The 27,702-nt window shown below is 47.4% G+C and overlaps 7 protein-coding genes across 7 annotated transcripts; 3 read left to right on the forward strand and 4 right to left on the reverse strand.

Moving 5' to 3' along the window:
• Positions 1-127: 127 nt before the first annotated feature.
• On the reverse strand, positions 128-789 carry TRV_01172 (uncharacterized protein; the record flags this gene model as incomplete). Its single annotated transcript, XM_003024609.1, has 3 exons — positions 128-409; positions 441-587; positions 721-789. The coding sequence occupies 3 exons, from the start codon at positions 787-789 to the stop codon at positions 128-130; spliced, it is 498 nt and encodes a 165-aa protein (XP_003024655.1).
• Positions 790-892: 103 nt separating this feature from the next.
• Positions 893-1,432, forward strand: TRV_01173 (C-4 methyl sterol oxidase, putative; the record flags this gene model as incomplete). Its single annotated transcript, XM_003024610.1, has 1 exon — positions 893-1,432. The coding sequence occupies one exon, from the start codon at positions 893-895 to the stop codon at positions 1,430-1,432; it is 540 nt and encodes a 179-aa protein (XP_003024656.1).
• A 1,103-nt stretch (positions 1,433-2,535) lies between these two features.
• TRV_01174 (uncharacterized protein) lies at positions 2,536-5,040 on the forward strand (the record flags this gene model as incomplete). The annotated part of the gene is made up of 2 exons (XM_003024611.1): positions 2,536-4,227; positions 4,288-5,040. 2 exons carry the CDS (start codon positions 2,536-2,538, stop codon positions 5,038-5,040), a joined length of 2,445 nt encoding a protein of 814 aa, XP_003024657.1.
• Positions 5,041-10,606: 5,566 nt separating this feature from the next.
• TRV_01175 (inositol kinase kinase (UvsB), putative) lies at positions 10,607-17,868 on the reverse strand (the record flags this gene model as incomplete). Its single annotated transcript, XM_003024612.1, has 18 exons — positions 10,607-10,720; positions 10,748-10,834; positions 10,998-11,094; positions 11,144-11,305; positions 11,368-11,460; positions 11,513-11,610; positions 11,672-11,975; positions 12,032-12,509; positions 12,560-13,082; positions 13,137-14,369; positions 14,428-14,612; positions 14,773-15,199; positions 15,254-15,350; positions 15,406-15,504; positions 15,633-15,884; positions 16,084-16,394; positions 16,449-17,032; positions 17,172-17,868. 18 exons carry the CDS (start codon positions 17,866-17,868, stop codon positions 10,607-10,609), a joined length of 5,841 nt encoding a protein of 1,946 aa, XP_003024658.1.
• Positions 17,869-20,348: 2,480 nt separating this feature from the next.
• TRV_01176 (replication fork protection component Swi3, putative) lies at positions 20,349-21,470 on the forward strand (the record flags this gene model as incomplete). Its single annotated transcript, XM_003024613.1, has 2 exons — positions 20,349-20,611; positions 20,804-21,470. 2 exons carry the CDS (start codon positions 20,349-20,351, stop codon positions 21,468-21,470), a joined length of 930 nt encoding a protein of 309 aa, XP_003024659.1.
• Positions 21,471-22,244: 774 nt separating this feature from the next.
• TRV_01177 (mitochondrial protein Fmp25, putative) lies at positions 22,245-24,003 on the reverse strand (the record flags this gene model as incomplete). The annotated part of the gene is made up of 2 exons (XM_003024614.1): positions 22,245-23,093; positions 23,128-24,003. The coding sequence occupies 2 exons, from the start codon at positions 24,001-24,003 to the stop codon at positions 22,245-22,247; spliced, it is 1,725 nt and encodes a 574-aa protein (XP_003024660.1).
• A 1,163-nt stretch (positions 24,004-25,166) lies between these two features.
• Positions 25,167-27,104, reverse strand: TRV_01178 (riboflavin biosynthesis protein Rib7, putative; the record flags this gene model as incomplete). The annotated part of the gene is made up of 1 exon (XM_003024615.1): positions 25,167-27,104. The coding sequence occupies one exon, from the start codon at positions 27,102-27,104 to the stop codon at positions 25,167-25,169; it is 1,938 nt and encodes a 645-aa protein (XP_003024661.1).
• Positions 27,105-27,702: the final 598 nt, after the last annotated feature.

The raw sequence follows: 27,702 nt of genomic DNA on the forward strand, positions 1-27,702 counted from the left end.
TCTACTTAATATCTACTTCTTCTCTCTACTTCTACCTCTACTTCTCTTCTCTCTCGTATCTGTCAGGCCACCACGGCTCGTCAATAGGCGGCTGACTAAGCATCCCCCTGACTTTTTATCTTTTTCTTTATCTTTTTTCAGCTTCAACTTCAACTTCAACTTCAACAACAAGAAGAAGAAGAAGAGAAGAAACTGACAACGAAGACCATCGAGAGAGTCTTCTCTGCCGGTTCATTCCCCTGGACACGCCCGAGTCTTCACCGCTGGCTGCTGGCTTCTCTTCCGGCTCCCGCTGAGCCCTGTCCGTCATGTAGGTAGCCCTCTCCGTCCGCCGTCGAGCTGGCCGTTTGTTAACCTTCGGTACCTGCAGGAATTCAACAACGCTGCTCTCCCCTCCGCCGGAGACGTACTGGGCCCAGTTCCAGCAGACGGCCGCATACAACCCCCAGCTCAATGTCTTCGAGCAGATGTGGGCGGCCTGGTACGCCTACATGCAGAACGACGTCCTCGCCACCGGCATCATGTCCTTTGCCATGCACGAGATCGTCTACTTTGGCCGCTCGTTTCCCTGGATGATCATCGACCGTCTGCCGTACTTTAACCGCTACAAGATCCAGAGCGTGAGTATTTTATATTGCCGTTATTATGTTATTTTTTGCTGCTTTATTTTTTATTTTTATTTTTATTTTCATTTTTTTTTTTCTTACGTCAAAAACTAACCTGCTGTAGAATAAAATCCCGACCCTGCAGGAACAGTGGAATTGCGCCAAACTCGTTCTTCTCAGCCATTTTACAGTCGAGCTGCCCCAGATATGGTAGGATCCAGCCTGCTTATATAGAAGAGAAAAAAAAGGGGGGGAGGAAAGCTAACAGCAGTAGGCTATTCCACCCAATGGCACAATATTTTGGTCTAGAGACGACGGTTCCCTTCCCTCCGTGGTGGAAGATGGCCTACCAAATCGCCATCTTCTTCGTGCTAGAGGATACCTGGCACTACTTCTCGCACCGCGCTTTCCACTGGGGCCCACTCTACAAGTCCGTCCACAAGATTCACCACCAGTACTCCGCTCCCTTTGGTCTCGCTGCCGAGTATGCCTCTCCCATCGAAGTCATGGCCCTGGGCTTCGGCACTGTCGGCTGCCCCATCCTCTGGTGCGCCCTGACCGGTGACCTGCACATCCTCACCATGTATCTCTGGATCGTCTTCCGTCTCTTCCAGGCCATCGACGCCCACAGCGGCTACGAGTTCCCCTGGAGCTTGCACCACTTCCTCCCCTTCTGGGCCGGTGCAGACCACCACGACCTTCACCACGAGAAATTCGTCGGCAACTACGCCAGCAGCTTCAGATGGTGGGACTACCTACTCGACACCGAGTATGATCCCGCCGCCCTCCAGAGAAAGAGAGAGCAGAAGGCCAAGAAGGCCCAGTAGTCCTCTTCTCTTCCTCTACGTTCGTGTCTTCTCTCTCGCTTGGCTCCCTTTCCCGCCTTCCTGTCTCTCCCCTGCTCTGTTGAATACGACGCTACAAACGCAGCACGGCTACTTCTTCTTCCACGGCCACCAGAAACACTGTTAATTTCGATCTTCTTTCTCTCTACATGTTCAGCTTTTGACCCGCTTATCTGCTTTTAATGTCAGCCGCCCTGGCCAGCAGGCACCCTTTATTGACCTCTTCTTTTATTATGCCCCCACCCTTATATTACTTCCCTCCCTACGTTATAACGAGATCTGTCTGTAACCTACCAAAACCACCCCCGTCCCTCACCATGTCTGCGTTAGAGGTACAATAGAATAATTTATAAATACAAGTGTTAAAAACATACTCATCCAAATCCAGACAACTAATAATACGAACAAACCACCCACCCCCCGGGGGGGAAGAATGCCATCTACGTACTTTGATGCAGTCACCCTTGCAATCACTATGCAGGAAACCTTCTCCAACGGCATTATTGGCTGGAACTGGCCGGACTGGACGGGGTGATGCATCTTACACTCCCAAATATCTCGTAGTCTACGAAACCAAAGGGCGAACAGAGGCCACTCATCTCTTGCAAATATATGTGCGCCCCGTATGCAGGTATCCTGCCTGCAGTTATCCCTCGTTCCGCGCCCTCCAGCCTCTCCTATGGGGGGCCTCCTCCCTCCCCCGTCGCAATGCAAATCTCAGTCCTACAGTGATGCAACTAACTAGCGGGCTGAGGAATCCCAATGCCCTCCTCCTTTTGGTCTTTTCCCGTGATCTTATACATAAATAGTCTCATCCTGCCCCTCTGTTGTAGGTAGAAAGCTGCTTTGCCGAGTTTAACGAGTTAACTAGCTATCAATTTCTCAGTTTCTGCGGTGCAAAAAAAAAAGTATTTAACTAGTTATAACTACACCAAAAAAAAATATTTCCATTTATTCCCCCACCAGCCATCCACAGGAGAAGAAGAAGAGACGACAGACGTCGACGGGCGAAAAAGGCCGGGGATACTTGTCCGGCACCACCTCGTCTGGCAAAAGGACAGCTGTATACGTAGAATTGCTGCAAGATGGCCGAGTCAAAGCTGTTTACTGTCCGCCCGGCTTCCAAGCAAGCCCGCGCCGACCACAAAGATACATTCCGGGTCTATCTGTCGCCGGCGTCGCTGCTGCAGGTCAAAGTGCGAGTAGGCGAGCTCTGCCAGCTAGAGACGTATAGCATTGCCAGCAACGGCCATGGTGGTGGTGCTGTTGGCGCTGCTGCGGGTAGCAAAGTGAAGACGGCCATAGCATGGAGTGCCGCAGAGAAGATACACGACAACATCATCCAGACGACCAAGCAGATGCAGGAGCTCTACGGCCTCAGACTGGGTGACAAGGTCTCTATTTCGCCGGTGTCCGACCCGCTGGCTGATATCGAGACGGTCAGGCTCGAGGAGGTGAAGCGCAGCAGCTCTGCAGGCTCCTCATCAGCAGCTTCGTCAGTGGCCTCGGAGCTGGCAGCAGAAGAGCGTCCGCACTGGGAGTGGGCGCTTGAATACCCCCTGTTGAAATGCGAGGTAGTTTCACTCGGGCTGGCGTTTGACGTCGAACTTAAGGGCGTCTCCAGGCGGTTCAAGGTGGTCCATATCAATGCTGGGAGTAGTAGCAACGACACTGCCAACACCATCTTCAAATATACCCAGCAGTCGAAGGTGACCATTGGCAAGGCAGATGAGGTCCCCGGGGACGCAGATCCAGCGTCAACGGGCCGTCTGGAGGTCACGCCCGATGGACTCGGTGGTCTTGCGCCCCAGCTGGCAGTTGTCAACGAACGGCTGCAGGACTTCAATACCCAGGATCAAATGATTATCATGCCCTCGTTCTACAAGAGTACCGGCGGGATTCTCATCTACGGGGCCAAAGGAACGGGGAAGAGTGCGATGTTGGCAAAGATAGGGGAGGCCAACTGGCGCAGAACCTTCAACGTCACATCATCGATCACTAGCAGAACGGGGGGAGATGGAGCTGCAGTTCTACGCAAGATATTCTCGGATGCGCTCAAGTACCAACCTTCGCTCATCAAGATTGACCAGCTCGACTTTATAGCACCCAAGCGATCCTCTACAGGGCCAGCCGATGTTTCCCTCTCTCCTGCTCTCTGTGAAGCACTGGACTCGCTCCAGGACAGCAAGGTGCTGGTGGTTGCATGCACAAGGCACCCGAATGACGTGGATGATTGTCTACGAACACCTCACCGGCTCGGAATTGAGATTGAACTGCAGATTCCCACTTCAAAGAGCAGACTGGAAATTCTACAGGCTCTTCGCGGGTCGGCAACCCAACCTACCAACAGGGTGTTGGAGACTATAGCTGCAAAGACCCATGGGTACGTCGGTGCAGACCTCCTCTCATTGCTTCAGCTGTCCTGCAGAAAGGCAAAGGCCCGTATGTTATCGCCTGCGCCTCCGCCTCCGCCTACGAATGGTACATCTACATTCAGAAATCGTTTTTATGCAGGAGAGTATGAAAACGAGAGTGACGGGTATTTTGATGAGGATGATGAAGAAGATGGATACTATGAGGATCATTTGGATCTGTCCAGTGACAAACCACGGCTGTTGAAGATATACGAGAAAGACATGCTCCTGGCCATGAAAGAGATCCGGCCAACGGCTATGAGAGAGGTATTCTTGGAAACGCCGTCTGTAAGATGGTCGGACATTGGTGGCCAAGGGTACATCAAGGACCGTCTGCAGAAGGCTGTCGAGAGACCACTCAAAGTACGTCTTCCTCCCCCGACCTTCATCCTTACATACAGAACTTAATGCTAACGGATATAGAATCCTGAGCGAATGAAGAATCTCAATATCAGTGGAAAGAGGGGAATACTGCTTTACGGCCCCCCTGGGTGCTCAAAGACGATGATGGTCAAGGCCCTTGCCACCGAGGCCGGGTTGAATTTCCTTGCCGTTAAGGGAGCCGAAATGCTCAGCATGTACGTGGGTGAGTCAGAAAGGGCAATGCGGGAAATCTTCCGCAAGGCACGAGCTGCAAGCCCAAGTATTATCTTTTTCGACGAGATAGACGCCATTGCAGCTCGGCGAGACGCCGGATCTCATGGCGGGATTAACATTTTGACCACTCTGCTGAATGAAATGGACGGCATTGAGGAGCTGAAAAACGTTCTCGTTGTTGCTGCCACCAACAAGCCAGAGATCCTCGACCCTGCGCTCATGCGACCTGGAAGACTGGACAGCATATTATACATTGGGCTTCCAGACATGGAGGCTCGCAAAGAGATATTTGAAAACTGGATTGACCGCGCTGATGTCGATGACGAGGTGGACGCCATCATCCTGGCCTCCATGACCGACGGCCACTCTGGTGCCGAGCTCGTGAATATCTGTGAAACTGCTGCCGAACTGTGCCTGGACGAAGAAGAAGAAAAGAGAATGCCCAATCTACAGATCCAGGCCCAACACTTCCAAGCTTCGCTCGAAATGGTTCCGAAACGGACCCAGCCAGAGGTTATCCAAGCCTACGAGGAATGGAGCAGGAGCTTTGCTAACAACCAGCAGATAACGATCTTATGAATAACGGTTTCTCTTAATCCCATTCCTCACTCATGTTTGTATTCATTATATTCTTCATGCTTTGTCAATCCTTGCTTGTCGGGTTTATTATGAAATGTTTGAATATATATCTTGGAAAGCCCCTAGTTATTCAAACAAACTAGCAATATTATGCTTTGTAGAAGCATTACCTTACGGCATCTAGCAACCTTGGGACTTCATACACAAGTCTGCCTCGCCCACCACTTCTCCATACATTATACCCCCTGGTCAAACTTCCCGCCATCTTTCTTTTTCCTCTGTTGTGTTCCGTCCAATCAGTGTCACAGCGGACCTCATTAGTCAACGAAGGGTATTAAAAGGAGGCACCGTTAGACCAGCTAAAGTTGAGGAGAGGAAGAATAAGCTATAATGTGGTGAGAAGTGAAGATAGGTTGCATAAAGAAGTCCTAACTACATGGTTATAGTGTGGTCCCTGGGGCTAGCGGTTGCAAAATGTAGCACTTGTACGGCCGCCGCTACCCAGTTAATAGATCTCGTGAGGGAGATTGGTACGTCAGCGTGTCAAATACAGGTCCCTGTTAGCTCAAAGTCATCTCTCTTTTTCATAAATCCTGATGCACTCCAGAGTTTGTTATATCCAGACAGGTTTTGGAATAACAGGTATATCAAACCAGCCATTCATTTTCAGTGTCATTAAATTACCCTAGTTCAGTAGATCCCAAAGTACTGACGGCCAGATCCTCCATATCACTAAGCACCTTGTCTATGGGTTCTGCAGCACCAGACAAATGTAGAAAAAGTGCATTAACCCTGTGGAGTGCAAGAGTCCGAGGTAGCGGAGGGTCTATTGACCGGTCCTCAATTAAGTGCAGTTCGCGAGTAACCGGGACACCGCTTACCCAGCCATCGCGATACGATTTGTATCAATATTAAACTAGGAGGTAAAGTCACATACCAGCTTGCCGCTGGCATCAGCTTGGGCCAGTGAATGCGGGAGAATGTGCGACAATTTCAGGGGCCCCAATATTCATAGGCTGATAGTTAGGACACGCTTCGGATAGCCGATTCCCATCATCATCTTTAGCGCTGTCTTCATGTCACGCACACGAATATCGGCTTCATCTACATCGAATATATGGGAAATGACACATTTTGTGGCGATCACGAATGAGACATAACTGACGAAGGGCAGCCACCCGTTCTGGAATCGGGATATGCTCATGTGATGCTAGGACTCTTTGGAGAGCTGACATATGAGCCGGAGAAGGCTGTGGGGTGGAACGCCTAAAGGCTCGCACTATTGAAACCGAAATTAGTAGCTAAGCATTGAGATATGATAGATAGGAACCTACTTGGGGGGAGAAAATGTCATCATATAGAAAGCTTGCAAATGCGATTAGGTTCTCCCGCGGGTTATCAGCTTGGCTAGTGAAATCCGGGGTGGGGACCGTGTCGATATCAGTTCACATTATGTCAAAAAACATCCTGAGAATGACGCCCTGCGAGAGACCCGGCAGTGCAAAGCTGTATGAATGATGGAGAAGGAGAAACGGCTGTATCTGGGAGGAGAGCTAGAAGCAAGTTCCTCATGCTGGAAATGATCGATATTCGCATGAAATATCGTGACTGCGCTCTCTCTCTAGTTTTCCGAGAGCAGCTGGGGAGGAAACTTGATTACGCCCTTCAGTGAAGATTGGGGGTGAAGATGGGCCATTCTAGAGACCACCTCCCTTGTGACAGCACTGGTACCAGTGGATGGAATTTATCCGTGTCCGGTAAGTATAAGCCTAGCTGGCTGGAATCTCATGGCAGTGATTCCGGGGTATAGAAAGCCCTTAGACGGTTGGTCTGATGATGAGATACAGCGCTGTGCCCCTGGGGGAGTTGGAGTTGCTATGTAGTTGGATGTACATAAGTAGGCAATCTGAAGCCTGTCGTCGTTGGCCGATAAGATAAGGCGGAAATAAGGTTGGCTCCAATGGGAATTAGGGTTCATCACGTGATCACTTCCTTGCCCAGTGGTCCATTCGGTTCATCAACAACGACCTCGACTTTTTCTTCCTCTCTACGGCGTTTGTACAGTATTCAAAGATCTTTGCGTGTCAAAGTTGAAAAGGTCGTTCTCGTTGGCCATTGAGCTCCTCTGAGGCGGGTAAAGTACTCTACATTTTCCGGGAACACCGATTATACCACTGTCAGACCCTCTCTGCGTTGTTAGACCAGCTATCACCAAGCCCGGAGCTCCCTCAATTTAGCAGGATGCCATCGCGCAGCCGCTCGCGCTCGGCGTCGATAGCTTCGCGCGGGTCTCATCGCCATCGTGGTGCCGATATTTATAGTAACAGACGACCCTCTCAGCCGTCACAATCTCCCCGCCGCCGGCTATCGCGGTCCCGCACCAGATCACGGTCAAGATCACCTCCCCCACGACGCGCGAGATCTCCTCAGAATCATGGGCGAAGCTATAGCCGTGGTCGAAGTGCATCGCCAGCTCGAAATGACCGAGACAGGCGCAATGGAAACCGTGGTGTGCGGTACAGTGAGTCTCGGTCAAGGTCGCGAAGTCCATATTCTTCGCGCAGCCGCAGTCGTAGTCGCAGCCCTGTCAGAGACCGCCGACCGCGTGGCAGAAGCTATACCAGAAGTCCTACTCCCCCCGCTAGAAGAAGTGCAAAGGTATCGTTTATTCTCTCTAGTTATTTGTAGCCTGGGTGCGGAAAGTTGCTAATCTCACTGTGTCAGATCGTCGTGGAGAAATTGACAAAGAATGTCAACGAAAATCACCTGCGTGAGATCTTCTCTGCGTACGGCGAGATAGAAAGCCTAGAATTACCGATGAATCGGCAATGTGAGCGCCTGCTTCTCTTTACATACATAGCTTATTCTACTCTACGGACAATATCGCTAATCAACTTATGTTATGATTTCAGTCATGACCAACCGTGGAGCTGCGTACATTCACTATCGCGATCCTGCAGACGCCGAGTCCGCAACTGCTCATATGCATGAAGCCCAGCTTGATGGTGCCGTACTAAGCGTCTCTATAATACTCCCTCGCCGCACATTTTCGCGCTCCCCTCCCCCGGCCACCAGACCCTCTCGTGCGGAATATGGTGGTGGGCGGTACGGAGGCGGCAGGGGTTCAGCTTTTCTTGATTCGGGCAGACCACCACCGCCGTTGTCTTCAAGGTACCGCTCTCCACCAGGCCGTGGCAGATTTCGCGGAGGCCGCGCTGCGGATCGACACGATATATACCGTCCGCGGTCAGTCTCACGATCCCATTCCCCCGTCGGGCGAGCAAGGTCACCTTCATATTCCTCGAGGTCTCCATCAGTTACACCTCCACGCATGAGACGTTCGAGAAGAGATAGCCCGCCACGTCGTAGGAGAAGTCTGAGCTATAGCAGTGTCAGCAATAGAAGTCTAAGTCGATCTCCCAGCAGGACTAGGGGCCGTTATGGGCGCTGAGCACATCATACAAGGCACAACCTACAAGAATCATCTTTTCATTATCATCATTCTTTACTACACTGACTTGCTGGAGACGGATGATTTACTATGGAGTTTCAAAGATTTTTTTTTTTTTTTCCTTCAGTGAAATGTTGTTGTTCATATTTAATTCAAAACAGATGTATAACATGGGCGAACATCGGGCTGGGAGTAATTAAAAACCATCTATGGCTTCTATTTTTGCATCTGAGGCTACGCTCACGCCTACATATCCCTGTTTCTTATATTTGCATTAAACATAGAAAATAGCTTCAACGGTATACATAAATCAGCCGCTGAAATGATATACATCTATCGACAAGGATTGTGCAAGCGCTCTGGTCTCAGAAAAATGGGCACCAGCCTATATACATCGCTGCAAGATTCTTGTCTTGAGTTGCCTGTAAAATTAGTTCATCGACATGTCCTCCAACTGATAACGGGACTGATTCCCCGGGAAGAAGTCCTCGGAGCTTGTTACGGATAAGTTCGAGCACACCCTCTGGTGTATCTGGAACGCGTGGGTTATGTCGTTTCTGCAATCTGTCAGATGCTTGTGATATGTATTCCATGATCAATGGGTAAACTAACCTTCTTTCCAATGAAGTCTGTAGTGGGCTCATGCAAGAAGGTTTCGAGAATAGTCATAAGAGAATCTTCGTTTTGTCGAAGGAGACCCAGAGTGAGCTCGCAAGTCTTCCGGAAAGGGCCTTGAAAGAATGAAGGTACTGGATTAGCCATTTAATGTACTGTTGATAACATGTCCCGGGCAATTTTTACCGTTGTATCCGTATGCCCCATACGCATCAGTCATATTATGGGTAAGCCGGAACGGGACAAGTTCAGGTTTGTCAAAAGTCAATCCCTATTAATTAATATGCGTTAGAACCCTTGCATAGAGACACAGTCGAGGGCAGCCATACCTTGTCAAAGAGGCAATTGAAATCAACATGAAGAATTCCTCCAGTCTCTTCCTCAAACAGTATATTCTCTCCGTGTCTATCACCAAGTCTTCATTAAGAAGATCAGCCTGGGTTCATGTTTTCTGTTGGGGGAGTTGTAAGGGAAATATAATCTTCACATACCCCAGGGAATATCCAACCATGGACATCACAGCGCTGGATCTTGTGTATTTTAGGCGAGCCGCAAACCATGTGGCTGGCTCTGGGAATGTTTCAACAAACCAGTCATGTAAGACCGGCGGATACCTGATTTTATATTAGCTTGTGCCTTAGATAGAAACATGGGGAGCCTTAGGTGGTAGGAACAAAATCACGCACTTCTTCAATACTTTCTCCCTGAAAACTGAAAGTTTGGAGTCATCCGAGCATGCTTCATCCAAATTCCGGCGTATCTCGGGGTACTTTATTAACTTTAGCGTCACTCTGCTAGACATGTCAAGGTATCACTCCACTTACGTTCACGGACACGCCTCGATCTTTGAGAAGTCTTGTCACAATATCCCTTAGGGTTCTGAGGTTATTGACCCATTCAATTAGGCCACATTCTTCATTCAACGGGGTAACTGCATATGTTTTGATATCTGTGTGCCACCCGGGGTTAGCGACTAAGTTATGAAAATGTTGAATCAAGAGAACAGCCTTACACAAGCGTCGCTTATTTGACTCAAGATCCCTCATAAGGAGTCGGTTGATCATGCTGTTGAACTCCATTAAGCGCTGGTCTTTGCGTAGATCATCCTTCGGCTTGCATAGAAGACCATATATCTTTCCGTCTGACCCGCGTATATTTATCTTACGCGGCTTTTGCAGAGAATTGAGAACTAAAGCCTCGTCCAATATAGCTGGTTTGTCAATGTTAGCTTGCGTATATTTTAGGGGAAACATATTATTGATGACCCTACCCTCAATTGTTATAGTATCGGCTGGAAAAGCGCGGAACGTCTTGAGGAAGTGAGGCTCGTGACTTGGAGGCAGTGTCGGGGTCAATGTAGCTTGTAAAGGAATCGCGAGCCTGCACGGTGCTACTTTATGGTTAAAACGCAAGGATTTGGATAAGCTGACTTTTGAAGATTTCTCTTCTATGCGCGCGAGACAAAGTCCCAAGAGCTCTTCCGAAAGCTTCTGGCCTTGGTTAATGATCAACCGAATATCTCCCGCTGGGGGCTCTGTTCTTGATTTCCTGGCGGACTCCTAAAATGCTGTGAGAGAGTGCTTCTTCAACGCAGTAGTCTTCTTCAGGTTTTGCCTAAACAGAGCCCTAGGCTATACTTACAGTTATTTTCTGAAGTATGGTAATTCCACGGGAAGCACGATCTTTTGAAGAAGACTTTAGAAGAGCAAGCACAGTCCATAGGCCTTGCTGGGGAAAAGCAACAACCGGTCTCACTATCATCGACGTGAGAGTATTATAAACAGTGCTATTAGATTGACAGATTCGGGCCACAACTTGGGGTAGAATTGTGAAGAGCTGGTAGTGTCAGCACCCGTATTACAGGAATATAACAGTGAAAAGTTGAGCTTACTAATGCCGGAGATATGCGACTGATATATTTCTTAAGTTGAGAGTGCATTTCATCAAGATTCTTTTTTCGTTGCGACATGTTGTGCTTCTGGAAATCCCTAAAATACATTTTAGACGCAATTCACTTAAGAGGGTTGGCATACATACTCATTATCACCTCGTTTTGGGTCAAATGGTTGGTCGACTGCTGAGGCATGTTCTAACCATAGCGTAAGAACCTTAGGCAGTGTTTGAGAAACATACTTATTCCCAAAGGTTAGAGATCTCAGATAGCTGTTAATGACCAACTTCGAGGCTTCACCGCTCAAGCTAGAATAAAACGTTAGGACGTAGTCTTATTGTAAAAAAAAAAAAAAAAAAAAGGTACGTACTATTTTTGACCCTCTTTACCCAAGGGTTTGGACTTTTCGGAGTCCAATATTTTGGCATAATGCTTTCCTAAGTAATAATGGACCTTTTCCCACCTAACAATGACGATTAGCTATCCGATACTGGTAACTGGTGCAATTAACGTACTTCGGATGGTAATGGATAGCCTGTCGGTATCTCGAGACAATGAAATCTGACTGCGTCTGTCCAGCACTATCCATCCATTTCGCAAGTAGGAGATAGGCCTACGAAATTCAATTAGTGGATATTGGCTGTTACCAATAGAAATACGTGTACTGTACATACCCTTGCCATAAGTAAATTTTGCTCGTAGCCTTTTGCGGGAACAGAGGCGTCATTATCACTAGTTCCAGAGCGACCAGTGGGACCAAAGACATTGGCAGAAATGGCTCCTTCTAGCGTTTGTATAGCCTTCCTATGAAGCCCCTCCTTCCATAGAAGTCTTGCATATTCAATTGTAGAATTTTTGTCGTTAAGCTGGGCAGAATGTAGGACTGCATTAAAAGCTTGGTCTTTCCAGTTTGCTTTCCTCGCCAGCCTCGCAATCCGCTGCCAAACAGAAGCAACTTCTAAGTCATCGTATGCAGGGCTATGAATGGTCAGAGTCACGCCTCAAACTTCCTGAGAAACAATTTGGAAACTTACGACAAATCCATGATAGCTTGTCTAATCCCAAGGACATACTGTTTGTCAAAAATACAGCCTCCTAACATGTCTAAACGACGATCCAATATGGTAAAAAGCTCATTCCGTGGAGTAGAAGGGTTGTCATAAGAACCTGAGGTCAGGAGCTCTATTTCACTCAAGACGTGCAGCTTAAGGGTGCCATCGTGACTAGCCTGGAATGTTGACACGGAGTTCAAAGTGAATCCTGATGCAACATTCATCCGGAGCTCCTCTATAATTTTTTCTAGCTCGTCTTTCTTCCCCTGGCGAAATGCAACCAGGCCAACACCGACGCCGATGTTGAAGTCGGTGGTGATCTCATCACGGCGGTCTAAGGTGAGCTTCTCAAGCTTCCCCCATTTCCCTGTCACCCAGGAGGATTCGATTGCCAAAGGGAGCATCTTCGGTATAATAGCCTCATTCTTCTTCAAGGAGTCAAATTGGTTGAGAAGTATACCTAGCGAAGTCAGTACCATCGACACTCTAGCACTTGTCGTTATCTCATACCGTATTGTCCAGATTCCTTCAAGCATGTTAGAAGATTTATCTGGGTATCGAGGTCCTTCGGTGACTTATTTAATTGCAACTCATACCAGCTCTGCGCTGCAGTCCATCGGCCTGAGTTTCGATGTTCCAATATTTGTTGGTCAAGATCAAGGACATGCAAGTGTGATGATATGCCTTCAATCCCGTCTGGCTCATCAATCTGGGTATAAATATCTTGTAGTCTTTGATAAAGTGATTCCAGCTCCATGGCATCTGTTTCTGGTCGAGACTTCTGCTGGCGTATGTACTGCTCCCAATGGAAGAGCGCCCTAGCATATGACTTACATTCAACTGCCCGTTTGGAAATTATCTCAGCTGGTATGCAGGATAGAAGATGCTCCACCCTCTTTATCTGGACAGCAGACTCCGTGAGGGACTCTTTTTGACTACGGCTGGCGTTATTCCCAATAGAGGTGATGCTAGTATACTCCTTCTTCTTTCCATGCAACCAACGAGAGAGGTAGTCTAAAACAGCAAACACGCTCTTAAATTTTATCAGTATTAGTATATTCCATCGTTTCTAGAATTTTAAACATACCTCGCTAAATAAAATCAGGTTCTCGCGCTCAGGTCCCTTGTGGTCTGGCAGTGGGCATTCTAAGATGTTGGTAAGCTCCCCCTTGAGATGCTCACGCTCTTCGTCGATAGCACTAACCGCAACATTAAGAGCGGCGAAAGGGAGCAAGAACACAGATATAGATTTTTCCTGGGTTCGAATAATCCGACTGAAAACACTGAAAAGTATTTGGATATTTCTGCTTTTGCCTTTTTGAAGCATGTCAAGGACAAAGGTCCTAAGCCACTCTGAGTGGTTTAGAGCGGGGGTAAATAAGGGATATTGACATGATGTACTGATTGCACCGATCGTCACAGAGTACTTGGAGTTGAGAAACGGGGTTAGGGTGTTTCTAGAGAGCTCGGGAAGTTCTAGCCAGCGTCGATACAAGTCGCTGGACTGGGGATCTTGTGACCTTGGCGGAATAGCTGTGCTTATGTTACCAGTAGTCAAGAGTGCCTGCATAGCATACGCAAGAAAGCCTTGAGTTCGACTGTTGGACGCTGCCAAAAAAGCATCAACAAGAACGTTTTGCAGACAAAATATTATGAAGTCAAGGGTTTCATCGGATCTCTCAAAATTGGACAAGACAACTATATCCTTTTTCTCTTTGATCGACTCTATGCGATTGGGATCAAGGCAGCCTATTAGACCGAGGCACTGGGCGGATAGTAGGACTATGGTTGGGGAGCTTGGATTATACTTGACGCAGCAATCCAACAAGGTTCTTGTCACTTTTCCAACCAGGCTTTTGTCCGGTTGTTCACTAAACACAGAGCCATGTATGAACTCTTCGTGATTAGCGATGTTTGGCAGAAGCTCAACAAGAGCTCGCTCGACAACAGCAAAATTATCGCTTTGACATCGCCGGCAAAGAGCCATGAATTTACTCCCTATATCCATCACCTGTTTGAGGTGCTCGATCTTTTTGTTTTGCTCAGACAGTTCAGGTATTGATTCTAGAGACGGTAGAGTCTCAAAAACAGCAATAAGGGTATCGCCATTGTCCCTGAGAATGTAATTCACAAGCTCGATTTCTTTCTTTTTGGTCTCTTCCGTTAAGAACTCCCAGTATTTAAGAATGAGAGCGAAGGTTTGATCAACTAATGGCTCAAGATCAACCTCATTGAGAGCAAGTATCATAGTGTTCCAGGTAGCAAATGCAAGGTCACGAAGGTCATCTGTGTCTAACGCAGCGCGCAAGCAGGCACAAATCTGAAGAGCAGGTCAGAACACAGCTCACTTGGTAGCTGTGGGGGTGGGAGAAACTAACCTGTGGTAATGCAATTCCAATATTGCCCTTGGCAATTTTTATCATCTCCCCCAAGGCGATTATATCCCGTTTCTTCTCTGGAATTGGCTGCAAAACCTGAAAGTCGTTGATAACATGGACAAACTCTGTTACCACTCCAAGAACGTGCTCTTCAAGGAATACACTTAGATTCTCTGATTTTTCAACTACCCCCCGGCTGACTTGCCGAGGTGTAACGGACGCGATGTATTCAAGGGCATCGTAGTACTACTCATGTATTAGTATTTTCATGTATAATGTTGGTAAAGTGCATTACCTTGGACCCTTTTCCCTCACCCGAACCCCCTAGTCCTCGTAGGAGCTCACAGGTAATTGGGACACACTCAGATCGAACCAGCTTAGAAAGAGTTGGGTCGTTGAATTTCACAGAAAGCTCTTGGAGTATACACGGTATTGCAGCTTCTGGGTTAGGCAGAGGCTGGACCAACAAAAGAGCTAGAATTGAGGCCAGATGCGACCGGGTCTTGATTAATTCTGAGATAGACTTCTTGCTGTGTGTCATGGCAATTCGTGAGATGATATCTTTTTTTCTGGTCAGAACGAGATAGGGCAAGGTGTAAGACGTTGTCAAGCGTAAGAACCCATTAACCTCCATCCCGAGTAAATCACACAATTGATCCGCCATTTGTGGCCGAGCTTGGAAATTTTTTATGACCAACAGAGATAGTGTTCTCCAATATGGCCGAAAGAGTGCTGCAGGTGTCAACCTCAACAGAGTTGCCAGTTTAGATATCTATACTTAGTTAGTATAACAGTTATATTTGAAAGGGATATGTCCATCACCTACCTCTGTATATGCTATCCCACTGACGAATGGGTTAGCATGACCTAAATATTCAAGTAACCGTAGAAGCACAATGTTCATCTCTTCGTCATTTGAAATCCTGTTATTCAGATGTTAATAGAGGCCAGTAGAGAAGTAATCACAATGAACCTTACTCGGCTATTTGACGCAGAGCCATAACGCATGTTTCCTGTAAGAAAAGCTCATTCTTCTCAAAAATTTTGTGAAGGTACTCTAGAGCCACAATGAAATTGCTACAGCGTATATCTGATCCACGAGAGCCTCTCAGAAATGATACTAATGCTTTCCTAACAGGACAATACAGTTAAAATCATACAAGCTCAATGTGCTATGTCGAGGGGTCATAAGGATATTTACTAACCCGGCGGCAACCCTTAACTCTCGAATAGAGCTTTTGAGAGACCGTAGACAATATTCTCCAAATAGAGAAATATCTAGCCTGTCTTCGGTATCACGCAAATCATGGTTAACAATGTTGCGAATAGCGATCATCGCAGATATTCTGCAGCTTCCTGAATCCTCGATTCGTGGCAGAATTCCGGCAATAATGCTCCTAAGATGGCCAAACTGAAGAGGGGATATCGGTTTCTTTGCATGGCACTTCTCCATCTCACTATTGCACATTTTGCACATATACGTTTGTCCCGCGATATTACCATATTCCTCTCCACAAAGACTTTGTGCCCAGGCACAAGCAAGTCTTCCCAGATTCATAATAATGATGCATTTGTCGGCAGGAGACAAATTGGAGAAATCTTGCCTAAAACATGTCAGCAAGAAAGTACCCACGAAATTGGTAACAAGTAACTCACATAGCATCTTCATCTAAATCTTCAAGGCCATTTGGAGGAAAGACCCCAAGGGTACTGTATATTTTATTTGAGATAACACTCGAGAGATCTGAGTGGCCGTTCTGGTCTTCTGTATGGGACAGTCGCGGCCTCTTTGAGGCTCTTTCATCTGTAGAGGCATCAATCACCGCGGGAATGGAGGAATCCTTCCTGTCAAGGATATATGAGCGAGAAGTTGACCCTCTATCTTTATCAAATAAGCCAACACGCTGGACTACCTTCAACCCAATCTTTGTTCTATGCTCTCCGGCGACGACTCTAAGAACAACATGCTATATCTTGTTAGTCCGCCTCGCCCCTGCTGGTGTTGAGTACAGCTAACTTACTTGGAGTGATTGATGCAGTGTTTGAAAGAAGTCTATATTAGCACCAATGTCGGATAAGGGATAGAAAAACAGCTCCTCGACCAAGCTTTCCACCCCTGCTGACGATTGGCTTAGACGAATTACTTCCATCAGGAATTCAGCCAGAACCTGTTGTAATTCAATGCTTCGCTTTAATTGCTCAGGGTCCACAAGATCGACGACACATTGAAATAATGGCAGCAACACCTTCTGATCGATGCGTGAACTAAGCCGAGTCGAATATGAGCATAATTTTCTGGAAAACGAGACAAACTCGACCAGAAGGCTTGTGAGACTTTGTTCGCCTACAGCCACTGTATTCTCATCAAACCATTCGAAAATTGCTTTCCACAGCCTTACAGCAAAATGCAAACCATGGTTAAAGCTTTCACGCAATAAGGAGGCTTTTGAATCGGTTAAGGGAAGCTCGACTGGGAACGTGATAGTCTCTATGAGTCTAAGGCAAGCAATGGCAACAGTTTGTGAATTTCCTAGCTCGATTTTACCGCAGCAATCGCGGGGAAGGCCAAGCTCATCCAGACAGGATAAAAATTCAACAGTGGGCACTGGAAAATACAAATCATTGCCGGGGAAAATCCCTCCACACGGCCTTGTAGCGGTCTCGATTGAATAAATCAATTCTACATTAGCTCGGATGGTTAGCAGGAGATAAAATTGAATCGACCAAGGGAGACATGAACTAACCACCAATGCAGGCCTGGAGAAATCGAGATATTGATTTAACCGAGTACCAAAGGCGAATGGTTTTGAACTGAGTGCCATATATGACTGAGACAACCTGGCATACTTTGTCCTGTATACTTCGATCGTCCCGAGAGCAAAGGAGAGTCAGGAGAGATGACAGGACCCATACGAACAAGGGCAATTGCAGAGTATTTTCTTTGATAAATTCTGGTTTTGCACTTCCATTTAGAACTGCTGGTGCTCTCTGTACGGCCAGACGAATGATATCTAGACAGTCAAGGATTTGGCCTATAATATCATCTCCCAAAGCCCTGGGACCCCGGGGCTTTGAAGATTGTTCAAACCCGGCTCTTACCACCACACATATTAGATTGTAGATATCATTGATGTTATCATTGGTGTTTGCTTCGCCCTCTTCGCTCTGGCTAAGAATTTCCCGCCGGAGCTGTGAGAAGGTTTCCCGGTCAATTCCATATTCGCCACTTGTGTCTGCGGCTAAATGAGATGCAAGATGGCTTGGTATAAGTGAAGACAGAGGCACATCTCTGGTTTTGATGTCCCGCTGTTTCCCTAGGGAGCGCCGGGACTGTAAACCATAAACCATTCTGGCTAGCCATGAGAGAGATCCATCCCATGCAGACTCAAAAGGAGGTGAAGAGGATAAAATGCGATTCGCCACACTTGAAAACAAAAGCATCAACTTCGCGCGTGGTACCTATATTTACGCGTAAAAAAGGGGTTAGGGAGGAAAATCCATGGACTTGATGGGATGTCGTTCAATTAAGATACAAATCACGAAAAAAAAAAAAAACCCCATTTAAGATCTTGAGGCTGAAAACATTGCGACCGAAGGCCAATTTGTCATCAAATTCTTAGTCATCCACTAGAGTAGAATGATTTAACGGGGATCAACGCTACTTGACCGTGATATTAACCAATGAAATCCCCGATATTAGCTGACAAATCAGAAAACTCTCGTGTAGTACTTATAGAATGGTCAACCACGCAAAAGCTGCGAAGTTCAAGATAATAATAACAATAGCTCTTGATACCCTTAAGAATTAATAACTACGGAGCATCTTCATGATGCACGCTGTGTCCAACCTTTCGAAACATGAGATCTTTATGAAAATGGCCCTAAAAATGGTATTAACAGGCTCAAAAGTGTGCTGTTTCATGCATCTGATGGAGACTGACAATCCTTCAAGGCCGAAACGGCTCTAGCTGTCGGCGAAACGCCTGTAGGCTGTGTTCTTGTAAATAAAGACAGGGTGATTGGATCCGGGATGAATGATACAAATAAGTCTTTGAATGTAGGTTGAATTAATTTCGTGTGGCGAATATTTCTGGTGTATCATGTACTGAATCGCTAGTCTGTGTGTAGGGAACAAGGCATGCAGAGTTCCTAGCCATCGAAGAAGCACTACGAAGCCACCCACGGTCCATTTTCCGTGAAACTGATTTATACGTGACCGTTGAACCATGTATCATGTGTGCCTCAGCACTACGACAGTATCAGATAAGAAGCGTCTATTTTGGTTGTGCCAATGAACGCTTTGGGGGTACAGGGGGGGTCCTTACCCTCCATTCAGAGTCAGTGTTAAACATCTTAAACCAAACCCAGCAGGATAGCAAATTGCTACAAAAGTGTCCTGTGGCAGCTAACAATCATAATAGCCCTGCAATAGACCAGCCATACCCAGTTTACGGCGGTATATTTAGAAAAGAGGCCATTATGCTTTTACGGAAATTTTATGTGCAAGAAAATGAAAACGGTGAGAAAGTTCTATTAATGAGTCATCAGTAACCATTCATTAACTGTGAGATATAGCCCCAAATCCCAAAGGGAAAAAGGACCGCAAGCTCAAAGACGAGATAGAGGACGCTCCTCACTTGAAAGGAATCAAAGGTATATTGCCTATAGAATGATGTAGAGTATAGGAAACTGGTCATTTGTATTTGCCACGAGTATGATATAGATACAGGGGAAAGTTAGGGAAAGATGGCTGTTACATTCATCAATTGCAAGGGTTATCTATTGACTAGCCATCATTTTTACACGCTCAGCTTCCAACTCTCGCTCGGCTTGGCGATAATATTTTGCGGTGTCAACACCGTGCTAAAGGTTACGGTATAGTCAGCATTCATATAGAATTCTATCAGAAATAGAAATTGTGCCTACCTGGTTGTGATTGACAACGTTGAACCAGGGAATCACATGAATAAAGAGGGAGGTGTAGCGGGAATTCCGTGCAGCAACACCCTGCATGTATGGCGAAAGTACAGAGGTCCCGTATAGTGGCTCTCCTTTTTTGATCTTGTCAACCATTTCCCGCATATCCATCTCTTCTTCACGAGAGTTCTCCGTGAGTCCGTAAAATCGGTCTACAAGAAGGTTGCTGTCAGTAACAGGATCAATGTAAAATTCTACAGTACCAATCTAAAACGAGCCATCGAATTGTGGATGGGGAATAACTGACTGCTGGACCGCTGGTAAACGGTAATAATTCCTGCTGCTAAACCAACGGCTCCGGCCAGTCTCATACATCGTGTATAGTTAATAGCGCCAGATGCAGCAGGTTGAACACGTTCCATGATCCCGAAAAGCAGTGGGCTCACAACGGTGACGCCGGCTCCCATGATATAATCTGAGGGTCGAGCATATCCAAACACGCGGCGTACATGGCTAATAATCGCAAGAGTGTTAGAATTGGTGACCAGTGAATTATGCCACATAGGAATCGTAATCAAGAAAGCAAGGGACTAGGGAAGTCTCATACGGGTCTGAATCTATTAACTGTGAGGAGACTGTCAGTACACTATTCGGCCTGCGTTATACGGGACGAACATACGGGATAGTCAGTTTTGAGTTGTTTTGGAGGCACAATTGGCCTTGCATGGTCGGCTGCCATCTTGCGATTGATGTATTGGCAGGCAATTGATCTTCAAAAGCGCCGTCAACTGCGTGGTCTTCGAGCGATGGCACAAGTTGACGTTTGGCTTACCCAAGTCGGTTTTCACTGGAGAGTCATGTGATGTAAAGATGACCTAATACTAACGATTAGGTAAAGTAAATTACTAAAGAATTCCATCACGTGACTAACGCGCGGACTGACCGCCGTACGCGATCGCGATGTCGCGTTAGTCCTAATTGAATTTGATATTGGGACACTATTAATGACGGTCGAAACACTACCTGCCTGGGGAATATATATCGAGCTTCTTGGAAGGATGGATGTCAATGAAAATGTGGACGACCTTTTTGATTATGATGCTGGGCTGGATGATATTCTTCGCCAAGTAGAGCAAGACACAAACAAAACCACAGCTGCCAGCTCTAGTCAAGACCAGCCAAATCCGGGGAAAGGAGTTCTTGGTATTGATGATGAACTCCAAGTTTCGAGAAAGCGAGCACCGGTAGCTCAACTTGATGAAGCAAGGTAAACAGGCCCGCACATTTCTTGGAACAACCTTGATTAAAAATTGAGACCCGAGTTTAACCTTTAGTCAATGTTATCAGATTGTTATCACAAGATGGAATTCCGAGGCTGCGAAAAATGGCGAGAACATCATTGAAACTAAAGGGCAAAGGCCATGAGGTAAGGAAGCTATAGACATGTCTATATGCGTAGATTGCTAACCGTTCTGGTACAGTTTTCTGATGCTGGGCGATTGCTCAACTTTTACCGGCTGTGGCTGGATGAGTTATACCCTCGTGCCAAATTTACTGATACCCTGGCTACCATTGAGAAACTGGGCCATTCTAAACGACTCCAGGTGATGCGGAGAGAATGGATTGATGAAGGGAAACCTAGGCCTGAGGTTGATGATGACGATTTCCAATTGGGCAAGGAACAAGATCTCCCTACGCGAGAAAAGGGAAATCAGCAGGATGGAGCCCGCCTGAACCCAGAAGAGGAAGACCTTTTCATAGATTCTCCACATCCGGAGACAACCTTCTCCACGCAGGATGCTGTAAAGTCTTTATTCGGTGGGGATGGCAATGAACAGAGCAGCGTGTTGAACACTACATCTATAGATAACGAACTCTTCGAGTGGGAGTCGAATGACAAGGCGCTAGGCGATCCGCCGAAAGACAATATAGACCATTCCGGCACTAATAAGGTCCCAGCCGGCTTCCCTGATGACGAAGATGACCTTGATCGACCACTGGCCGAGGATGATAATGGGATCAATAGCAACAGCATTCGTAAGCCAAATGCAGAAGCGTCCGCATCCAACGCAGTTGCAGACGAATACGAGAATGACTGGGAGGCAATGCAAGAGCATGACATGTAATGATTATAGTAACGAACAAGAATTAATATAATGAATTCAACGATCCCCCCCTTTTTTGTAGAAAAACACCTTGAAATAAATACAGAGAAAGTAGCAGAGTATACCTAGCTCGTCACCTACACCTCAAGGTTAACCCTGGAGGGAGGAATGGAGGCAAGTAGCACGATGAACAAACAATAAACCATATGAAGCATCGCTCAACATTCAAGAAAAATTTCTATAAACATACCCAAAGGCCCCAGCTAAGTGCGGTGCCTGGGATATTGTTTAATAGAGTGTCACCAGAAACGAAGAACTCCCACAGACGGCAATAGTAAGACAGAAAGACAGACAAGAACCCTAAAGCACTAGAAAGATGCTTGGGATATGTATCTGATGGAGATGGGAACCAATGGCACGTTCACAAAAGGATGGACACAGTCAACAAACGTCAGTAGCCCACTCAACGTGAAAGAGGCCATATCAAATATCGGAACAACAAACAATCGATGTAGGAAACTAAAAACCCGGTAACACGCAGTAAATACCAGGACAGGAGAGATGAACCAAATTAAAAGGGCATTTTCCACGTAATAAATAGAGCAAAGGCCTCGGAAGAGTAAGGTTACACTGTTGGGGGGAAAAAAAATGGGAGAGGAGAGTGGGTGATTGGGCATGGAAGGCCCAATGGCCATTTGCTAAGAGACAACTTGGTTTTTAAAATTTCCGGGAGACACAGGAGAATAGCGAGCCATTATGTTGAGGAGTCAAGTTTTTGAGTGTTCCTTTTGGCAATTACTCTGCAATGGCAGTGAAGATAGAGTATTGTCCACCAGCGCCAGCAGTGTTTAATTTCTTTCCGCGCACAGCGGTGTTGTCAACAATGGTAGCAACTTCGATATCGTCGTCGGTTCCTTGTCCTGTCTGGTAGTTGGCGGAAAAACCCCAGGTCCACGCGCGACCTTCGTTGTCGATAGCAATCGAATGATCTGCACCGGCAGCAACATATTCTGCCTTGAAGCCAGGGACAGCAGTGGGTTCGAACAGGACGCGAGCACGGTTCCTATCATCTTTGATGACGGCAGAGTCAGGCAGGGTATCGACCTTGAGACCAGATTGGAAACCGTCGAGACGACCCCAAACAAGACAATCTCCATCAGTTGTGCGAGCGAGGGTATGGTGAGAACCGCCGCAAATTTGGACAATGCTCTTGTCCTTAAGGGAGTCGACAACGGTGGGGTGAAGGATAACAGCCTCATCATCTCCAGCACCTTGCTGAATTCCGGTTTCGCAGTAGCTGTTCAGGCCCCAACCGTAAACTTTTCCAGATTTATGAACTGCAAACGAGTGGAATGAGCCACAGCCAACGTGGGCGATGTTTTTTGGGAGGCCAAATTCGCGAGGCTGTAGTCCGTTGAGCTTGTTGCGTTCAACGATGCGGCGGCCAAGCTGATTCTGCTGACCGGATCCCCATGCAAAAACGGCGCCACGATTGTCGATAGCGAGGGCGTGGTTGTCGCCGCAAGCAACATGAGTAATCTTCTTAAGGCCTGAGATGAGCTTTGGGGTGGTCTGAATCTTCGTGTCAGCATCAAAGCCAATGATTCCTTCGTTTCCCTGGACCACCTTGTTAGCAATGTTATTCTTTTGGGAAGTAAGGAAATGCAAAAACACGTACTCTGAATGTACCCCAGCCGTAGACCAAGCCGTCGTCAGTGAGCGCAAAAGATGAGCTATCACCAGCTGCAACTTGAACAATGACAGTGCCTTCGGGGAACGCGTCGGATGGGATGGCTGTTGGGGTGGACTCGTAGGGGTTCAGCCCGCTGTCACTGCCGGAGTCGGAGCTGTCATCACTCTTTGCGTCGTCGATATCTTTCAGGCCACCCTCCCAGGTGGTGTCACGACCCAATGCGCCTTGGTCATTGACACCCCAGGTGAGAACTCTGCCGTCGTGGGTCAGCGCAACGCAGTGCATTCCACCCGCGGCGACTTGAACCACGCCGACATTCTCGGGCGCCAGCAGGGCATTGAGACGTGGACGTTTCACGTCAACAGTGCCCTTGGCAGCTCCGAGGCCGAGCTCTCCCTGGCTGCCTTCTCCACAAACAAAGACTCTTAGCTTCTGCGTAGGAGCCTTGTTTATCACCACTTTTGGCTTGGGTTTGCGGGTGATGGGGGCCTTTGCGACGCGAGCCTTCTTGGGTTTGGGCTCAGCAGCCGCCTTTTCTACCTCTTCATCGGCAGAGGTCTTCCGCTTGCGGGCTGGAGGAGCCGGAGCTCCTGCAACAGCACCAGCAGCGCGGGTATTCGACGCTGTCTTGCGCTTGGTGGTAGCTTTCGCGTTGGCGCCTACGGCAGCCTTTGCAGCATCGGTCTTGAGCTTTGTCTTCTTCGTCTCGGAGGCAGAAGCTGTAGTCTTCTTCTTCGCAGCAGATGCGGTAGATGCCTTCTTCACACCAGCCTTTTTGGCCATCGTAGTCGAGGCCTTTTCCTTCGTGGGTGCTTTTGCTGTAGGTGCTTTGGCACGCGTCGAAGCTCGTGCAGGCGCCATTGTAGGCAGGAAAACGGTTGTAAAACTGGTGTATCGGGAGAATCAAGCAGGAAGAGTACGGGTATAGCAGTTTCAAGATAAATTTATGAGTGACGGGTGCTACGTGCGCAGAATGTGATGGACGAGCAGAAGAAGTCTTCGATGGTGTTTGTTTTTTTTTTGTTTTTTGTTTTTTGGTTGTTCGAAGGTCGATGGTCGTGGATAGCCGGATTATGTAATCAACAACACAGTTCGCGGCAAGCAAGCCACAAAGAAAGCAGGACAAGGAGTGCAAACAATAGGGGGAACAATGGGAGAGATAATGGATATAGTGACAGAATCAGAAGCCGAGGACTTAATTGGTAGGATTAGTAGAGAGGCTGGTGTTGTTTACTGCAAGTTAATAGTAGTAAATATGTGAAGCACATATAACCTCTCGTACAATCCGATAGCTAGATTGGCTCATCAGTTAACTGGATATATGCCTGCACTACATATTGTTTTGATATATAGATATAAATAAAGTCATGAGAGTTTATAGAGGTTAGCCACTCGGCATATTGCTGTGCTCCTGGACTAGCGAAGCTGCGGCTGTTCCTGGCCAACGGCCGCCATCCAGGAGTAGGTTTGAAGAATCCATGGATCATAAACTTGAAAATACCCGTATTTTTGGGAGACGAAGTTGTGGAATTTTTGAGTTCCCTATATATAAATATTAGTAACTGTAATATGCGGCATACCCACGGTAGACCTAACTAGCCTAGAGTGGGTAAAACGGGAGTGACGGGTGGAATTTAGAGGCATACTTACATGATCGCCATAAGCTTAACGGGAGTAGTAGAATTGACCACCCTAACGAAGCAAGATATCATTGACGAATCCAGGTGGACTAATTTGAGAGGGATGAGTTGAGCTCCAGGCGACGGTATGTTTGCGGAGGTTGCTTGCGATACCTGACTCTTTGCTGCAAACCGGCACAGGGTCTCGGTGTAGGGTAAGTGGGCGCTTGCGTTATCCCTACAATTAGTACGACCTAACCTGATAGATTATAAGAGTGCCTAGCTGTTACATCGGATAAGAGAAAGGTCTACCCGAAGTGGGGACCCGAGTGACATGTAAAGCTGGAACTGCTTTAGTGACACTTCGCAGGACCGTCCACTGATCAATAAACCTGGATTCAGGACTCAGGATTCATCCGCACGAGCAGCAGCCTCTAAGCCGAGAAGAATTGGAGGTGGAGGTGGAGGAGGTGGTGCGGTCTTTATCTTCCCACACATGATGACATCCTTACCCAAAGGCTGCCATTTGATGTTGTGAGGTGTTAAGGCATTTATTGGGTTGCCTAGTTCATCCTGCTTAGAGTCCGGTGATGCAGACACACCGTTACGGCCAACGTAGGTTGGTGCAACGGTAACGATGACAGAGTCAACGAAGTCAACATATTCCGGATTAAGCAGTTCGCTGAGGACAACACCTCCGCCTTCGATCATGACGCTGCGGATACCCTGGTTTGCTAGTGCACCGAATATGGCCTCCCATCTCAGTCGCCAGTGTGGGTTGTATTCTCTGATCCTCAGGTAGTCACCGCCATGACGTTTCAATAGCATGAGCTTGTCCGGAAGGAGTTCTGCGCCAGGTGAGACGATGACCCAGGGAGCTTTACCTTTTCCTTCTGCTGCGGTCTTCAGCAGCCTACTCTCGGCTGATGCAGACCATCGCCCTGTGGGATCAATTATAACAGGCCGGGGTTGCCACATGGTCCCAAAGCCACCAAAGCCTCCAGCACCTTCTAGTCGACAGTTTAAGCCTGGATCATCGGCCAAAGCGGTCCCAAGTCCGATTATTATGGCATCATGACGGGATCTCAAGTAATGAGTCATTGCCTTGGTATCTGGACCAGAGAGTAAAGTTTGGACACCTGGCTTGGTGGAAATTTTACCATCCATGGACTGTGCGTAAGTAAGCGTGACATGCGGAAACTTGGTCTCTCCACTGTGGGAGTTGTCATTGCCATGGTTATGATCTTCCCCTATCTTTGGTAGATACGGCTCCAAGAAATCCAGAGGGAAAGTTGGGAACGGGAGGACATTGGCAGGTAGATTCATAGCTCTGGGATGGGCGATTATGGCGGGTGGACGGTTTATGTGCTGTCCATCCTGTACCTTATAGACGCCCAGTCCATTCTGGTAGGCATAGCCTTCATGCGGCCGGAGGGTGAGGCCTGGATGATTCGATCTCCACTTTCCGGACACATTTCGAACATCAATCGTGGTCAGATGTTTTCCGCCAGCAGCTTCGAGTTGTTGAGGGTCCTCTCTTAGTTTTGCAAATATGGATGCCGGAAGGTAGCCCTGGGCAGCCTCCTGGCGGACATATTCCATCACACCAGAGTTCTTCTTGACCTTGTCAATGTAGTCCAAATCATGTGAATGGGCACTGCTACTGTTAGGGCTCCGGGATATGGTTATTGTAGTATGGGCTCCTTCAAACTTGACTACTCGGATTTGAAAGTTGCAAGTTCCTCCCTCGCGAACGACCTTGTTCCTGGGCCGTTTGCCATCTGGTAGCGGACGCTGAGGTGGCCGCTTGCAAGTTGGTCGGCGCAGGCGGCACATGTAGTAATCAGTAATATGCAGGCCATCTTTGGTAGATGTGGACCGCTGCTTAACCCAAATATTATCTATAAATGGCCAGTACATATTGAATTCTTCGAGGCTAAGTTCGACTGGCTCCTTGACCTCGAAGAGCAGCTGTCTGACCCGGCCAAGATTTGGAGGGTTGACATAGGGTCGCCAGTTCTCTACGGGTGGCAGTTGGATCTGGGTTCCAGCAGGGCCGCCATTTGCAGACGGATGTGGTGTTGATGATGGCAGTGCCGATGATGGGGCCTCTCCAGTAGTCTGCGAGTGTTCTGGTCCAGTACCTGGAGGAGGCTGGTGCGCTTGGGAGTTATCCCCATCGATCTGCGCATGTATAGCAGCCTGGAGCCTGGAGTCGCCATCGTCCATCTCCTCATCTGCGACTAGTTCAGATTCATTTTCCATCTCCGTATCTTCATGAGACTGGTGCTGAGGTAGCTCTGTACCCTCTGGCTGCTCTGTGCTAGTATGGGGTTCCTCCATGTTTGCCGTCGCCGCCAGCAATCACTGCGCGACAACACCCGTAAATATACACTAACACAACCACAAACAGCCTCGAAGTTTCAGTATACTGTCAGCGACGACAACGTCGATGTATATTTGAATATCAGACGAAACCGGATCAAGGTGGAAGATGAAGATTGAACACGAAAAAAGAAGAAAAGAAGCTGAGAAGAAGGAAGAAACCCATTTATTGTGTGACGGCCAACAGGATTAGTAAGCTCAACACAGGCTTGGTTTAGCTGCATTATAATTACCTCTTCAGGCTAGCGCAAGATTAGTCAGATTAGCTGTTTATCCCAATTATCATTGGATGAAAAGGCCGGCTTTTATGCGAAGGATGGAGTTTCTATTGGTTTATATTTATTACTAACAGTCACCTGACTGGCACGGGATTATTTCATATCTATTACGTAATGGGATCATTCTCAACATTATTTAGCCGCGTAAGTGCGAGAGAGAATAGACAATGTTATCGGTGGTTTGATGTTGGTAGTTGTTTCATGTAGGATGAGATGAAACAGCCTATGTAGTAAGCGACGAGTCCAGTCTATCGCATCAATCCGTTGGACAAGTAGAT

The sequence above is a fragment of the Trichophyton verrucosum genome (genome assembly GCF_000151505.1).
Source record: "Trichophyton verrucosum HKI 0517 chromosome Unknown contig00100_1.f1.exp, whole genome shotgun sequence".
Lineage (NCBI taxonomy): Eukaryota > Fungi > Ascomycota > Eurotiomycetes > Onygenales > Arthrodermataceae > Trichophyton > Trichophyton verrucosum.